The sequence below is a fragment of the Prosopis cineraria genome, unplaced genomic scaffold (assembly GCF_029017545.1).
Source record: "Prosopis cineraria cultivar Desert tree isolate PC_DT_omini unplaced genomic scaffold, ASM2901754v1 PC11, whole genome shotgun sequence".
In the NCBI taxonomy this organism is placed as follows: domain Eukaryota; kingdom Viridiplantae; phylum Streptophyta; class Magnoliopsida; order Fabales; family Fabaceae; genus Prosopis; species Prosopis cineraria.
In genome coordinates, this window is record NW_026555342.1 from 8,009,516 (window position 1) to 8,026,202 (window position 16,687).

Sequence of the window (16,687 nt, forward strand, 5' to 3'; positions counted from 1 at the left end):
TCTGAAATTCAAATCTTCAAAGAGCCAAGGAGATCAAACTTCTCTCTCCTCATTTTTTCGGTATTCATCCTGGTTACTGTCAACGACGTGGGCAGTGTTAGAGCTTCTTCCATCCTTTTAGGAATCCAGCTCGTGAGTGCTTCCTCTCCTTTGTTTCACGACACAGACTACTCAACCTCGTTAACGTCTAGCTTGTTCATCCGACACCATCACTGCTAAAGTCAAAAGGCAAAGGAAGCAGAGCAAAGACGCATGCAAGAAATAGAAGAACCAGAAATAGAACACGCAAGAACAGCAAAGAGCAGATAGCGAATAGAAAAGCAAACAGAAAGCAGAGAAGACACATTCACGCGAGCAGAAAACTGGAGAGCATGCACACGCAAAACACACAGAAATAAAGAAACTGTAAAAAGACTCATACACGTTGAAGAAAGACAGAGATACATGCTGCAGAAAAAAAAAGCAAAAGCAGAGCAGAAATACGGCGTGCATGGCAGAAGAGAAAAGTGAAAGAACACGAACACACGGAACACACATGCACGTATACTTTCGGCCATGACAGAAGAAGCAGAAATAAGAACACGCAAGATTAGATGAAAATAAAGGCAGACATGACAGAAGCAGAGAAAGAAAGCAGAATGAGCACACACGGTCAAGCACCAAAGGGCAAAGTCAGAGGTAGCAAAGAAAGACAGCAGCAGGAACACTCACGCAAAAAAAAAGAAGACGAGAGAAGCGCTGGAAAAGGAAAAAGGCTCAGACGCATAGAAGAAGAGCTAGAGACGCAAAACCAGACATGCACATTACAGAAAACAGAAAAAGTGCACGCAAACACAAAGGGAGACAGAGCAGCGAGCACACACAAAGACAGTAGCAGAAAAAAAGCAACATGCAGTCACGCATGCACGGGAAAGATGTGAGAGAAACAGAGCAGAGAAAGAGCAGCAGCAAAAGGAGAGAAAGAGGAAGCCGAGAGGGAAAGACTGAGAGTATAAAAGGATGTTCATGCTAGACAAAAAAAAAAGAGAAGACCGAAGGGGGCTGGAAAATAGAGCAAAAAAGAAAAAAAACTGAAGGCAGTGACAACGAAGAAATGATCGAAGGACGTGAAACAGAGAGCTAAGACGAGAAGGGGAGAAAGCTCAGACAAAGACGAAGAAAGAGGAGTCTGGAGAGGAAGAGAACACGGTGATAAGGAAGAGAGAACTCGGACAAAGGAGAAAGAAGACCGAAGGAGCTGAAAAACAGAGTAAGAAGGGACGACGAAAAAACACTGCAAAACAGAGACAGAGATTAGAAGCTGAAAGAGAGGCTGAGAGAGGAAGAGATTGAGACGAAGAGAGAGGAAAACTGGAGGAAGGAGGTCGAGAACGAGCGGAGTGAAGAAAATAGGAATGTTTCAGCGTGAGAGAAGAGCAAGACTGAATGAATAAAAACAGAGACCGATAAAAGGAAACTAGACGAAGAAAAGACACAGCAAGGAAGAGAAGAAAGAGTGAGAGACTTTTTCTGGAAAAACAAAGGCTGAGTAAACCGAGAGAGAAAGATTTTCCTTCTTGAACGTGTTTGCTGAAAAATCGAGAAGAGAGGAGGAGGAGAGCATCACGAGAGACAAGGAGAGACAAAGGAGACTGATCAGAGCGAGGAGAAGAAGATAGAAAGAAAGAGATGAAGAAAAAGGTTTTTCTTTGAGGTTGAGCGTGACTCGGCCAGAAGCAAAAGAAGCAACCCATGCCTGATCAAGTTAAAGTTTGAAGGAGGAGAAACGTCATCCGGTATAGTTATTTTTCTTTCTCTCAATAATCACTGCTAGTATTGTTGAATTAACGGGATATTATGCGAATAATTTGCCTTGTTTTCTTGGTTCTAAATTTGAAATACACATGTTTGATTTAGATTTTTTTTATATAAATAAATTTCATGTTTAAATATTTATCCCACATTTTTCAATTTTCAAATGAAAATTAATATAATTATCATTTTTAAAACAAAAGAGAGAATGAAGAGGAAAAAAAAGGGATAAAGAGATCGCGAATAATAATTTTTGCTTGCTATTATAACTAAGCTTAATTTGATTTTAGGCATAACCCCATTTCAAATGAAGAATTAGTGTAACTATTAAGCAAGGTCTTTAAATGTGTTTTTAGCATGAAAAGACATATTAATATGTATGGGCATAATTTTTATCTCCATTTATCCTAAGGTCCTTTATTTGTCAATAATATTGCTACACTCATATCGCATGGCACTCTCCATCATGATTCCATGTACGATTTTATTTGTTATGACAAGCTTATTTTATAAAAGGCAGAGGGGAGAGAATTCGATTCTTACCCAATTAAAAAAAATGAAATGAAATGAATAAGAGAAAATTTATCTCTAATCATTTACTTGCCGTGTGAGATTTTAAGAATTTTCACAGATATTTAAAGTGATCTCATTTCGTGTAAATCAATAAGATTTCGCAAGAATAGAGATCCAATTTACACATATAATCAATAGTTTTAATTAAATTCATTTTAATCTAAGTAATTTATTTAAGTTCCGTATGAGATTTTAAGAATTTTCATAAGGACTTAAATTAATCACATTATCGTGTGGGATAATAAGTCCTCACAGATATAGTGATTTTTAATCTTTATAATAAATAAATGATTTTTGTAAACAATCATATAATACACAATTCAGAAAATTAATTAACCAAGTTAATGCATTTAAATTGTAACTGTATTCACCAATTATATCTCTCAGTCATGTGAGATTTTTGAATCTCCGTAGACTTATAAGATAATCATATTATCGCATGAGTCAATAAGACTCTGCAGATATAACAATTAAGTTTTTTTAAAATATGTATAAATTATATATTAATATAATCACATTAAAAATGTATTTAAATTTAATTCCTTTATCACGTGAGATCTTAGAATCTCTACAAATATTTAGGATAATCATATTACCGTATAAGCCAATAAGGCCATGCAGGTATGATGATTAAAATTCTTTAAAACATGTATATATGTACTTAAAATATATTTTTAACACTTAAAATATACATAAGAATAAATAAATTAATTAAATTATCAATTTCTTCTATCGTTTGAGATTTCAGAATCTCCACAGATATTTAGAGCAATTGCATTACCATATGAATCAATAAGGTTCTGTAGGTATTGTAATTAAATTCCCAATCACAAAAAATAAAAATAATTTTAAACCCTTTCCTTTCTTTATTAAAAATTCAAAAATGAAGAAAATAATTAAAATCAAATTACCTTTTGCAATTTAAAATACACATATCAAAATTTCAGAAATTGTTTTATTTGCAAAAATGGTGAATTATTTCTAATTAATTTTCCTTCAAAAAGTATTTTCACCAACAAACTTTCAAGCCCGAACTACGTGAACTTTGATCCCCATCACAGGGTACGTAGGCCTCAGAGTCAGATTCTGAGTCAAGTCCGTCCTCCCTTGTAAATAAATAAACATTTCTTACCTAATTCCTATCATTTTTATATCAAACACATGAATATAAAAGGGATAATTAAAATAGTTATAAAACCATATTAAAAGAGCACAATAAACTTCAGGTAACCGTTCTGACGAACGAGTGTTGTGGGGTGCCTAACACCTTCCCTACACTCAACCGACTCCCGAACCTATTCTCTGATTTTGCAGACCACCCTTATCCTCCTTTTAATCGGTTTCCCGAGATTTACCTCAAAATCTTGGTGGCGACTCCTCGTTCGATTGGATTCCCGCCGCGAAGGCAGGGATCTCTGCTCGCGCGCCGTCCGCGTCGCATTTTTTTGGGTGCGACAATAAGTTATGGAGTGTGTGTTTTGATTAAAAAATTTACAACTGAGATTAAAATTCAACTGATATTAGTAAACTAAGGTTAGAAAAAAAAAGTCAATGAATATAACATGATTTAAATTTTGATATTTTTTTTCAGAAGTCGGTCAGATAAATTAAAATTTATTTGGATGATTTAAGGTAAAATTCAGTTGAGAAGTTTAATGATAAAAATAAACCTAAATTTTCCTATTTATATTTTTGTTACTAATTAGAAAATATTAAACTTAGAATTGCAATTAATAACTAAAAAATATTAATATTTTAAAAAATATATAATAAAAAAATTCAATTTTAACTATATAATTATTATCTAATAAAAAATCAAAATATGTAATTACAAAAAACTGAAAAAAAAAAGTTGTTGAAGATGGAGACAATGAAGAGAGAGACCGTGACTTCGTGAGAAAGAGACTGAGAGTGCAATGAAAATAATAAGAGAGAGAAGCAACGCAAAAGGAAAGGGACAACAGCAACGCACATAGTGGAAGATGAGAAAGCTAGGTGGAAGAAGAAGGAGAAAGGAAGGTCGAGGGGTGAGAGTGAATGCCACTGGTGAGTCGTGAGTTTGTGACCGTGAGAGAGAGTACTCGAACTCAAAGAAGAAGAAGAAGGTCAAGGCTAAGGGGTGAGGCTGTGAGGGTGGTGAGCCTGAACCAAGCTGTCAGCAACAACCATGACGCTATGAGAGAGAGATCGAGAGTGTAAGATTAGACAAAGATTGAGAAGAGTAGGGAAGATTTGAGAACACATGGAATAGCAAAATAGAGTGGAGCAGGGAAGAGCACGCACGACTTTAAATAGAGGCCTAAACATGCACGACTACATGGACAAAGATTGGAGAACACATGGAAGAGCAAAATAGAGCAGATCGGAGAACATGCACACTACACAAACCTACAGTTGCTCAGATAGAGAAGGAGTGGGAGGATTTTGACATTGTCATGGTCGCCAGTTACAAACAAGAAAGAAGGTAGAGATGGCACATAAGGCTTTCAATTTTTGTCTCTCTCTCATTCTCGATCAAAAGAAGAAGGAAGTTAGAATGGAGAGTTTGAGTTGGGTGAGGGGTAATGGCATGCGAGTTGGGCGACAGTTGACAACATGAGAACTGAGCTAGAGAGAGACCAAGAGTGCAATGTTTGTATGTGCAAGAGAGAGATTGAGAGTGCAACTGTGCGAGGGATGGAGAGAGTAGAGACCGAGACTTGAGTCAGCTATGCGAGCAGCATTGACGCTAACATTAATGCAGAAGCCAGGTCTGGTAGCTTTGGAAAAAAGGCTCATTCTGACTTTATTTAAGGTTGAATTATTTTGCTCATCCAAACAAATTTTTTTGAATTTTTTTATATCCTAACCTCAGTTAGCTCATTTTAACCTTAGTTAAAAACTAATACAAACATACATGGATTTTATTACAACCTGCCGTGTAAAGTATTGGATTTCAATCAATGCAATTGAAGCTCGAAGGACACTCGCTTTAAGGTACAGCTGGTACTGAGTGTGGAAGCGGATGTGCCTGCAATGACATTCCTTCTGTCCTTGGTTGTTTTTTATTTTTTATTTTTTTGGGGTCATTCTCTTGAAGTGGGAGGGGGACGTCATGACCAAAAAAAGAGGAATAAGAAAAAGGAGAGCGACAGGAGCACTGCTCATGAATTAAGTCATGCCCTTACGGCCAACGGGATTGGTTGCACGTGCCACATTCATAGCCTAGTAGCCACTGTTGCTGCTGGGTATTAGTAATAGTAGCTGTTTTTTAAAGCCAAGTTTTGGTCCATCTTGTTTCGTGTCACCACTCACAAATTGACATTGTGTGGCATCCCGTTCAATCGCTTTCGTCAGGAATACGACGTGGCGCGTTTGGCTTCTTCATTCCATTTTCCCCAAGGCCTGCCTCTCAAGTCTCATCCCCATTACGCAACTGTACACATCACCCCCTCAATCCCCGCCGCTCCTTCCTCCGCCCAAGTTATTCTATTTCTCCGTGATAATGATAATGAAAATACTTCTATAATGACATCATTTTTTATAGTCTAGTTTAGTTGAAGTAATAACCATTTGAAAGCGATTATTTGGAGCGGCCACGCATTCATAACGAACTTATCAAATTAAAATGATGCCGTGCCAGTTGGGCCCTCCTCATACTTGACTCCAACTCAAAAGAGACGACCCACAGATATTACCTGAACCCTACTACTGCAAAGTGCGTTTGTTGACCAACCCTTTGAATCTTTTCTCTTTTTCTCTCTTATTTTAATCATTAATTAATTACTTCAGCTCTCCCAACAACAAAATATATCTGTCACTTCATTTCCACTCTTGTTTGAGTAACCACGCTGGCTTTCATTGCTTGTCCTTATTTCTTCAACTTAATAATTAATAATTTTGACGGAATAACTAATTAGCATTTTTTTTATATTTCTTCAGCAACTTCATGAATATTTTTTCCAAGAATATTTTAAAAATTTTTCAAATAAAAAAGTCGAAGAATGTCATATGACTGAATAAACAATATTAAAAATAAACTCATGGTAAATAATTACGCGGCACTTGGAGCCAGCTAATTAAGCTCAGAAGACAGCAGAAGCCGAAGTGTGCCCGGCGTTGTCGCGCAGGTTCTTTTCCCTGTCTGTGACTTCCGAGGACGGAGAGGTCCCTAAACCGCGCACGCACGCTGCAATTTTCTTACGTCTTTCCTTGGCCCGATCCTTACTACACGCGTCTGTCAGCTTTCACTCGAGAACTTTCGATTTCCTGAAGCCAATTCTAATTTCTGGCTCACCCCACACTCACTTTCCCACTTAATCCTTGTTTATTATTTTAATTTGGTCTCCTTCCACCTCCCTCTGCCTAATTAAATTCCAATGGATTCCCTCAAAAAATCTTTCAAATCCTATTATTCCTACAAACATCCCAGAAAGATCTCCGCGGGCGCGGACGCCGACTCCGGCCACGAACAGCTTCCCATTCTCCTCCATCAAGAGACTCCCCTCGATCATCGTCCTCCTCACCCTGCTGCTCCATCATCCATGACCTCCACCACTCCCCCACATCGCCCCGACGTCGTCGTCAAAATCGACCAAGGTGACTCCAGCGGCCCCGCAGTGCCGCAGGGTGGCAAGATTTGGAGAGAATCTAGCTATGACTTCTGGAACAATGGAGATGCGAGCAAGAGTGTCAGTGATGGGAGTGCTGCCGCTAGCACTGGTGGTAATGACGAGGATGGCTTTGATTTCCGCCATCGTGGGCACGGTTCCGAGGATCCTCCTTCCATGCTCATTGGTAAGTTCTTGCACAAACAGAAAGCGTCTGGTGACATGTCGCTGGATATGGATTTAGAAATGGAGGAGTTCCAACATGACGGCACATTGCCTCCGGTGGAAGAGTCTCCGCAGCTCAATCGCGTTTCCAAGGACCTCAAGGTCTCCTTTGAGGAACCCACTTCCAATGTTGTTGAGGCGGCGGGTGATACCGTTAGACGACGCTACAAGGACTCGCCGGGTTACACCGAAGTTCATAAACCGCCGCAGCGCGATCAACGTGGATCGCCGGGTGTCCCCCGAAGTGGTAATGCTGGTGCTGGAGATGGCGAGGTGGTAAGATGCACCTCCAACGCTTCTCTTGAAAGGAATCTTTCGTTGCATAAGAAATCTGCTTTGCTGAAGGTCAAAAATAAGTCGAGATTGTTGGACCCACCGGAGCAACCGGACCGAAAGTCTGGTAGGGTGGCTAAATCAGGGCAAATGCTATCGGGGATGTTAGGGAAGAAAGGGGAGGACGAGGAAGACGACCCATTTTTGGAAGAGGACGTGCCGGATGAGTTGAAACAGACCCATTTTAGCATATGGGTTCTGCTTGAGTGGTTGAGTTTGATTTTGTTTGTTGCTGCCTTAGCATGCACGCTGAGCATAGCAGTTTTGAGGAATAAGATTCTCTGGAAGCTCCGGTTATGGAAATGGGAGGTGATGATCCTGGTTCTAATTTGCGGTCGGTTGGTTTCTGATTGGGTAATTCGAATTTTGGTGTTCTTCATCGAAAGAAATTTCCTTTTGCGGAAGAGAGTCCTCTATTTTGTGTATGGCGTGAGGAAGGCAGTTCAAAATTGTTTATGGTTGGGATTTGTTTTGATTGCTTGGCATCTATTATTCGATAAGAAGGTTGAGAGGGAGACTAGAGGCAACAACGCCCTTCAATATGTCACCAAGGTCTTGGTCTGTTTCTTGGTGGGTACTCTGGTATGGCTGGCAAAAACTCTTGTGGTTAAGGTTATGGCTTCTTCCTTCTATACAAGCACATACTTTGATAGGATTCAGGAGTCTCTGTTTAATCAATTTGTGATTGAAACACTGTCGGGGCCACCTCTGGTCGAAATTCAGAAGTCCGAGGAAGAGGAACAAAAGCTTGCTGATGAGGTTCAGAAACTGGAGAATGCTGGGGTTAACATTCCCCCTGAGCTCAGGGCAACTGCCTTCTCCACAAACAAGAGTCCAAGGGCAGCTGCCTTCTCTAGAACTAAGAGTCCAAGGGTGACAAAAAGCGGAATGCTCCAGAAAAGCCCCCGTCTTATAAGTGGAAAGTTTTCTCGTCCACTCTCCCATAAGTCACATGATGGGATTACTATTGATCACCTGCATAAGCTGAACCCGAAAAATGTCTCTGCCTGGAACATGAAAAGGTTAATGAATATGGTCCGGCACGGCACTCTTTCTACACTGGATGAACAGATACTTGATTCAGCTCAAGATGATGAAAATGCGACACAGATTAGAAGTGAAAATGAGGCAAGAGCTGCGGCAAAGAAAATATTTCAGAATGTTGCCAGGCGGGGTTGCAGGTTATTCCTTGATGCTTGTAACCTAGTTGTTTGTATTAAACTAATTTCTCATTTCTCCATCTTTTATGCATATGCAATCTTAATCTCTGACGCACATTGTGTTGCAGTTCATAAAATGATTCCTGAAGGTTGGGCTGAGTCTTGGAAGTTTTACTGACTCCTTGACTTGCCTGGTCGCGGGAGTTAACGCTTGTTTGCTTGTGTATTGGAGAAAACCGTTCCTAACATGCGGAAAGATTGAGTATTTGGTTAAATAACAAGAATGATTAATGACTATGTTCAACGTCACATCTTCTTGTTTTAGTCCTTCATATTGTTTGCATTAATGATTGAATGATCGATTGGTAACTTGGCAATGATTTATAAGATTTTCTTCCCTGTCTAACTGATGAGAACTCTAGAGGAACCATACACCTAACTGATAATGTTTTTGTACTTCTTTTCAGGTTCATTTTACTGGAGGATTTGATGCGTTTTATGCAGGAAGATGAAGCTGAGAAAACCCTGGATCTCTTTGAAGGAGCATCTGAGTCTGGGAAGATCAGTAAATCTGCCTTGAAGAACTGGGTGGTAAGAATTTTAGCAACACCTGGAGCTTGATTTGGAAAACAGAAGAAGGGGTAGATTATATTCTGTAGTCTATTAACAGCTAGGCTGTCTGCGTCAATTCTTCGTGATTAGGCTGTATGATATCAGATATTTCTAAGGAGCTAAATTTTACGATATTATCTTGATGTCTTATATCATATTTCCAATACGATTCCTTGTCATTCTATAAGTAAATAATCTTAACATATTGGCTGCTTATGAAACTAGTCTATATTTGCTTGTTGATGAAACAATCTTGCCTCACTACGTCCTCTCTCCCTAAGGCACGCAAGTGCAGACATCAATGACCCCAATGCAATCAATATTTATTGACATTTTGTTTATTTCTTCTTCGCCTGCTCATGCAGCTATATATTTTCTTTTAATGATATGGTTTGAGAGGATTAAAATTCCCAACGGGTGGTCTTGGTCTATGTTTTATCGATGGAAGGTTTCAATTTATATTTAGATATAGGTGTTTGCGTTTGCTTATATACCACTTATGTCTGTGTTCTCTATTCTAAAAATCCAGGTTAATGCCTTCAGAGAGAGGAGAGCGCTTGCTTTGACATTGACTGATACCAAAACCGCAGTGAACAAACTTCACCGAATACTCAATTTTATAGTTGGTATCATTATAATGGTTATTTGGCTGTTGATACTGGGAATTGCCACCACCAAATTTCTTCTCTTTGTGAGCTCACAGCTTGTCTTGGTTGCGTTTATATTTGGAAATACCTGCAAGACAGTATTCGAAGCCATTGTTTTCTTGTTTGTCATGCACCCATTCGATGTGGGAGATAGGTGTGAAATCGATGGGGTCCAGGTAATGCTTAGCTCTTGAAGCGTTTTACTGGTTCTGATTTCGCTCATACAAGACCTAACTCCTTTTTTGACCTCTTTGCTATCTGATTGCAGATGGTTGTGGAAGAAATGAATATACTGACAACCATATTTTTAAGATATGACAATCAAAAAATAATCATCCCCAACAGCGTCCTGGCTACCAAGGCCATACATAATTACTACCGGAGTCCTGACATGGGAGATGCTATTGATTTCTGCATACACGTGTCTACCCCAGCTGAAAAGATAGCACTCATGAAACAAAGAATACATAGGTATGGGCAGGAACAAACTGTCTCCCTTGTCTTTTTTGGGTGCTTGGTGGTTTCATGGTGTACATCTAACATGAAATTTTAACTCTGTAATGACTACAATGCAGCTTCATCGATAACAAGAAGGAGCACTGGTATCCTTCAGCTTTTATAGTCTTCAGGGATCTGGAACAATTAAACATGATAAGGATATCGATTTGGCCTACTCATAGAATGAACCACCAAGACATGGGAGAAAGGTTTGTCAGAAGATCCCTCCTGATTGAAGAGCTACTGAGGATTTTCCGGGAGTTTGACATCCAGTATCGTCTTCTTCCTCTTGACATTAACATTAGAAGCTTGCCTACCACTTCTGAACGGCTTCCACCTAGTTGGGCCACGATCACGAGTTAATCAGTAGGAGGAACTTGAGCTGGAAAGTGTCGTTTTCAGCAGGATAGGATTGTGTAAAGAAAGTGAGTTTTTCCATTATTTATGCTGCGTATTAGCTTATGGAGCTTGTAATATGTATCTCGTGCAATATTTCTTGCCATCGCATGCCTGCCTTGATCTCTCGATCTTAGGCCATGATTTGTAGGATCAAGGATGGTGTTACTTTTTAGGAAATCGAAAGAGAGAGGGAGAGAGAATTGAACTTGGCTTTGCTCCTCCGGGCTTTCCTCGAAGGTGCCTCCTTGCACCTCCAATAAAATTTGGACGGATTGAATTTAATATTTTATTTTTTTATTAAAATAAAAAATCATAAAATTATAAATTTTTTAATAAACTTTGTTACTCATATGGTTCAAATTTAATATTTAATTTTTTTTTTATAAACGGATTATCCAAACATGTATACGCCATAGATTTAATATGAATGTGAATAGTTTAAATTTAATATTAAAATTTTTTATAAATTGATTATTCAAATTTCCTCTGAATAATGCAAGTATTTATTAAAAAAGAATTTTTAATAAATTATTTAAAAAAACTACAAGTTAAATATTTTTCATCAAACTGTACATCTTAGTAATAAGCCTATAAAAATTATAAAAAAATAAATATTAAATTTGGATTATTAATACAAAATTTAGACTATTCAATTTGATAACTTTTATTTAAAAAAATTATAACTTTTATAATTTTTTATTTTAATGAAATTAAAACTAAAATACTAAATTTAATTTGGACGGTTTAAATTATTTTCGGGGATGTAGTAGAGGCTCTTTTAAAAGAAGGAGCAAAGTAGAGAATTTGGGCCAAAAAATTATTCTTTTGCATTGGAAATTTGATAAAAAACAAATAAGAATGAAAATACTGTAAATAAAATAATGTGATCAAATAATATGAATATTTTTGGCAAAAATATTCAACTTCATCATATCTTTTCATTTTTCATTATTAAAAACAAACATCATGAGCAATATAATAGTTTACACAAAAACTAGAGGTTAAAAAGAAACAATTAAGAATGAAAATACACTAAATAAAATAATGTGTTCAAACAATATGAATATTTCTGGCAAAAATATCCAAATTGCTCATATCTTTTCATTTTCAATTATTAAAAACAAAAATCATGAGCAATACAATAGTTTACACAGAAACTAGACCAAAAAGATGTTAAAAGGCCAAAAAAAAAACCTAAAACTAAGTTGAAATCTCATTTCTACCCTTTTTTATGGACAGGCGGTTTAATTATAGGTGCAAATGTGTCTATGATAGTAAATTTGTTTTTGATGAATTTTTTTTAACATTTAAAAATAGTGTAATGTTGTCCTTAATATTAATAAAAGTTAACATTAATTATTAATTAAAAAAATTACAAAAAAAAGAATTCAAAAATTACAAGAACCTAAAAATTACAAATAAAAATCATAAAAAATTAATATTGATTAATTTGTTTGAAGTATAAATGAATACTAAAAGACAAATGCTCTTTCCTTCATATGTAAGAGACTGATTTTAACTTTGATCAAGCATTTTAATAGATTATCAAATAATTATCAGGTCATCATTATTAACACCAACACTGATAAGTAATTAAAAAATTAAATTCTTTTAATATACATTAAAAATTAACTTAATTAGCATGGACAAATACAAGGGGGCATATAGGGGGTAGAGTTAGGATTTAGGAATAACAGGTAGGCCTGAAGGGTTGGGCTTGGAAAATCTATTTAACTAAAGATTTAGGCCTTGAAATTTTTTTTTAAGTAATTAGGCTTGAGGGCCTAGCCCTAATAAGCTCTATAGAAAAAAAAACTTGGGCTTGGGTGACCTTTTAAACCCTATTATCTTATTATCAATTTTTTTTAAAATTTTTGTGGAACTTTGCATTTAAAGAAGGAACCTTACTGAACTCTAAACTTACTCAAGTTTTTAAATATTGAAGAACTCAAATTAAGCAAATATCTCTTGTTTCTCCTTGCTCATCTCTCCCTCACGCCTTAAGTTAGTCAACCATTAAACTTCATACCTCTCATCCCTCATCTTTGTCTCACGGCTCACGCCCTAAGGATCTTATATATATATATATATATATATTTGATTGATAATGACACAGTTTGATTAATATTTCTTGCAGGTGATGAAAAAGAAGTTGTAAAGATAATTGACATTGAACCTCTACCTTCATCTTCAACAAGTAAACTTACATTTGAAAGATCTAATATTATATTTTTAGATGATGATGAGGAGGATTTAAATTTATATTGACAAAGATTTTAATCTTCATATTAAATTTAGACTTTTAAATCTTTGTTGAATTTCATGTAAGAATTTGATTTGTTTTATGTTAAATGTTAGAATATTTTATTTAAATTAAAATGTTGATTTTTTTTAGAAAGTAGGCTTACAAGTCAGGCCCTAAATTCTTTGAATAAGAGTTGAGCTACAAAATTATGTCAAATTTTAAATAATCGGACTTTAGAACTTAAGCCCATAAGAGCTAAGCCTATAAGGGCTAAGTTGGCCTAAATTCTCTTCTCTAGAGGTAATTCCACAACTTTACCCCCCATGTTACAAACTTCCTTAAAAAGTACACTAGTTTTTCTTCATAAAATATGTCAAAATTATTTTTGGCCCCCACTTTCTTGTAATGATTTTTTTTGGCTACTCATATGTCAATTTCTAAATTCATCCCTATGATAACTAGTGCATTTGAGATTTATAAATATTATAATTATTACAAAAAATATAATAATTGGTCCCTGTAATTTTATCATGTTTTTCTTTTAGTCCTTATAAATTTTTTAGTGTTTTTAGTTTGTATAAATTCAGTAGTATTATGTGACATTTATTCCTTAGATTCTTAAAGATGTTAAATTACAATGACTATGAAGATTTAGAATACTAAAAACAAATTACATGGGCTAAAAACAAAACCCGATAAAATTGTAAGGATTATTAATTAAGTTTTACCTAATTATTATTTATAAATATTCTTAAAAAATTTATAAATCACTTGTTAAAAATTGGTTGCATATGAAATTTATAGATGAAAGTTGTTTAACAACTTAATTGTTATTATTTATAAAAAAATTGCATTCACCTTTAAATCACACACACAATGTGTGTATATATATATATATATCAGTTTAGTTATGAATTTTAGAGAAGCTGTAAATCTCAAAAATTAAATTTTGTGGGAAAATTTATAAATAATAATAATATTTAAATTATTTATATATTAAATTATTAATATTTTAATAAAATATTATTAAAATAAATCTAATTTTTTTTGTTAAAATAGTAGCCGATTAAAATAACTAGTTTAAATACTTTGTCAAAAAAAAAATTAGTTAAAATAATATTTTGATTTTTTACATAAGAAATAAAGAGAAATTGCAAATTTTAATCACTTTTATTTGTCTCAATTATTGATTTGACTATGTAAGTTTAATTTTTATCAACCCTTTTTTTTCAATAATTTTCATTAACTTAGTTCCTTAAATTTATTTTTATAATCAATTTGCTCTTTATTGTTTAAAAAAGAAGTTACACTATTAAAATTTATTGACTTTGATAACAAAATATTGATGACAGCTGTGCAAGTTAATGAAAAGGAGTATAATTATTTAGTTAGGAAAAAACAAACTCTAAAATTTTGGAAAACAAGAAAATAGACTATACTGTAAGAAATTATATTAACAAAAATTAAATTCATTTGAGAGTTAATTTATTTTTATTTAACTATCCATGCATATCAAAATATCAACATACTTTATGTATTAAATTATTTTAATCCCTTGTTTGGATACATATGAATTTAGGTTTGGATTTAAGCTAAATTTATTGTTTGGAAAATTAAACATGTATGATTCAAATCCAAATCTAAGTTCTATCTTAATCTCTTTGTAATTTAAAATTATTTTTAAAGCCCTATTATTTTAAATTCTAACTCAATTTCTATTGTAATTCGATCCAAATCCACAAATGCTTGATTAACTTGCTAATGGTAATTGGATTGGACCGCCAAAGTTAATGGAAGCAAGCTCCCACCATTGATCGGGATTAGATGGGCGACTTCCAACGGGTCGATCCAAAGGCAACCATCGAGACAAGACGGCCAACTTCTATCGGGACTTAATAGATGGCCACCACCAAGGTCGAACGGCTAATTTTCACCGGGACCAGACTGACAACGATAATGGAGACCAGACGGTTGACCTCCACAGGGACTAGACTGATAGCGATGATTGGGATCGGACTGACGACTATGAATAGGACCAGGCAGCTGACTTTCGATAGGACTGGATCTATGGCTACCACCGAAATTGAACAGCTGACTTCCATTGAGATAGAACTGACAGCGGACAACGAGACCAAAAGGCTGACTTTCGTTAAGATTGAATAGATGGTGAACACCGAGATTGGAAGATCGACTTCCACAAAGATCGGACTGATGGCGATGATGAGGATCCAACAGCTAACTTTCACTAGGTTCGATCTCGATGGAAGTTGGCTGTCTAGTTCTCATTGTTGCCATCTGTCCTGTCTTGGTGAAAGTCGGCCGTCTTGTCCTCGTCATCACTGTTGGGGAGATCTTGGTGAAAGTCTTCCATTTAGTCCCTGTTGTTGCCATCGGTCTTGGTTGTCACTATCTATTCGATCCTAATAATTGCTATCGATCAAGTCCCTAACGTTGCCATCCATCCGATCCCAATGGAAGTCGACTATTCGACCCTAGTGGTCACTGTCTGTTCAGTCCCTATTGTCACAGTTGTTTTGATCTCGGTGGTTGTCATTAATTCGGTCCAAGTGGAAGTCGACGTCTTGTCCTGGCGATTGTCGTCAGTTTAGTCCTGGTGGAAGTCGGTTGTCCCTTCTCGGTGGTCTCTGTCTGTTTGGTCTTAGTAGAAATTGACCGCCCCATCCCCATCGTCACTAGTGCTATTGTCCTAATCAGCTTTGACTTTCTGATCTCGTCGGAAGTCGGTTATCTCATCCCCGTCGTCATCGGTGCTATAATTCTAGTTAGCTTTGACAGTCTAATCCTGGTGAAAGTTAGTAATTTGGACCGTTGATTTTAGCCAACCTTTCAAATTTCTTTTAAATTTAAATAAAAATTTAAAATTTAAAATTTTACTTTAAATCCAAACAGAAAATTTTAATATTATAATTTAAATTTTTTATATTATCCAAACAAAAAAATTAAAATATATGAATTTTAAATGTGAGATTTTAAATTTAAATTTTTAAATTAAATCTATCCATCCAAACATAGCCTAAGAATCAATTTGTGTTTTAAAATTAAAAGTACTTATAAGATGATTTATTTTAATTTAGGAAACTCAACAAGCTTTAACTTTTCCTGTGGGGTCGTTTTTTGTAATTGTCAACATTTTTATGCAACTTTTCGGATTTTTTTTTAAAATTTTCTGGCACTGTCAAAAGTTAACATTATGCCCTGCATATGATTGAGAAAAAGGACAATGACATTTTAGCCCTCTTAGATAAATTTATTGTAACAAAAGTCCATTAATTTTATATCAAAAAACATGGATACGTTATTATCAAAAATTGAACATTAATTTATTTTTTAAGGTTTTTTTAAAAAATTAATAAATTAAGGTTTATCTTTTCACAATTAGACGATAATAATATTCAATACAAAATAATGGAACAGGTAAAAAAAAATTACAAAATGATAGACTCTTATCATGATAAATAATTTTTGATGCGTTTAAATCTCATTTTCCCTTAAAGCCGCGTGGAAGAACGAGGGGAGGGATTGAAAATTAAAAATAAAAGAAACAGCGCAAAAGGAATTGGCGCGATTCAGCAAGCAAGTACGAAAGGTGGTGTA

At 35.4% G+C, this 16,687-nt stretch overlaps 1 protein-coding gene across 1 annotated transcript; it reads left to right on the forward strand.

Annotated features, from left to right (window-relative positions):
• The first annotated feature begins 6,445 nt into the window (after positions 1–6,445).
• Positions 6,446–11,109, forward strand: LOC129285951 (mechanosensitive ion channel protein 6-like). The gene is made up of 5 exons (XM_054921947.1): positions 6,446–8,692; positions 9,139–9,262; positions 9,813–10,106; positions 10,199–10,401; positions 10,506–11,109. Exons 1-5 carry the CDS (start codon positions 6,723–6,725, stop codon positions 10,789–10,791), a joined length of 2,877 nt encoding a protein of 958 aa, XP_054777922.1. The 5' UTR covers positions 6,446–6,722; the 3' UTR covers positions 10,792–11,109.
• The last annotated feature ends 5,578 nt before the right edge of the window (positions 11,110–16,687 follow it).

Excerpts from the sequence above, each read along its gene's own strand:
- LOC129285951 (XM_054921947.1), top strand. The coding sequence starts at position 6,723 with ATGGATTCCCTCAAAAAATCTTTCAAATCCTATTATTCCTACAAACAT. Across the intron at positions 8,693-9,138 it reads GTTGCCAGGCGGGGTTGCAG|GTTCATTTTACTGGAGGATT; the intron begins GTTATTCCTTGA and ends ACTTCTTTTCAG. Across the intron at positions 9,263-9,812 it reads CTGCCTTGAAGAACTGGGTG|GTTAATGCCTTCAGAGAGAG; the intron begins GTAAGAATTTTA and ends CTAAAAATCCAG.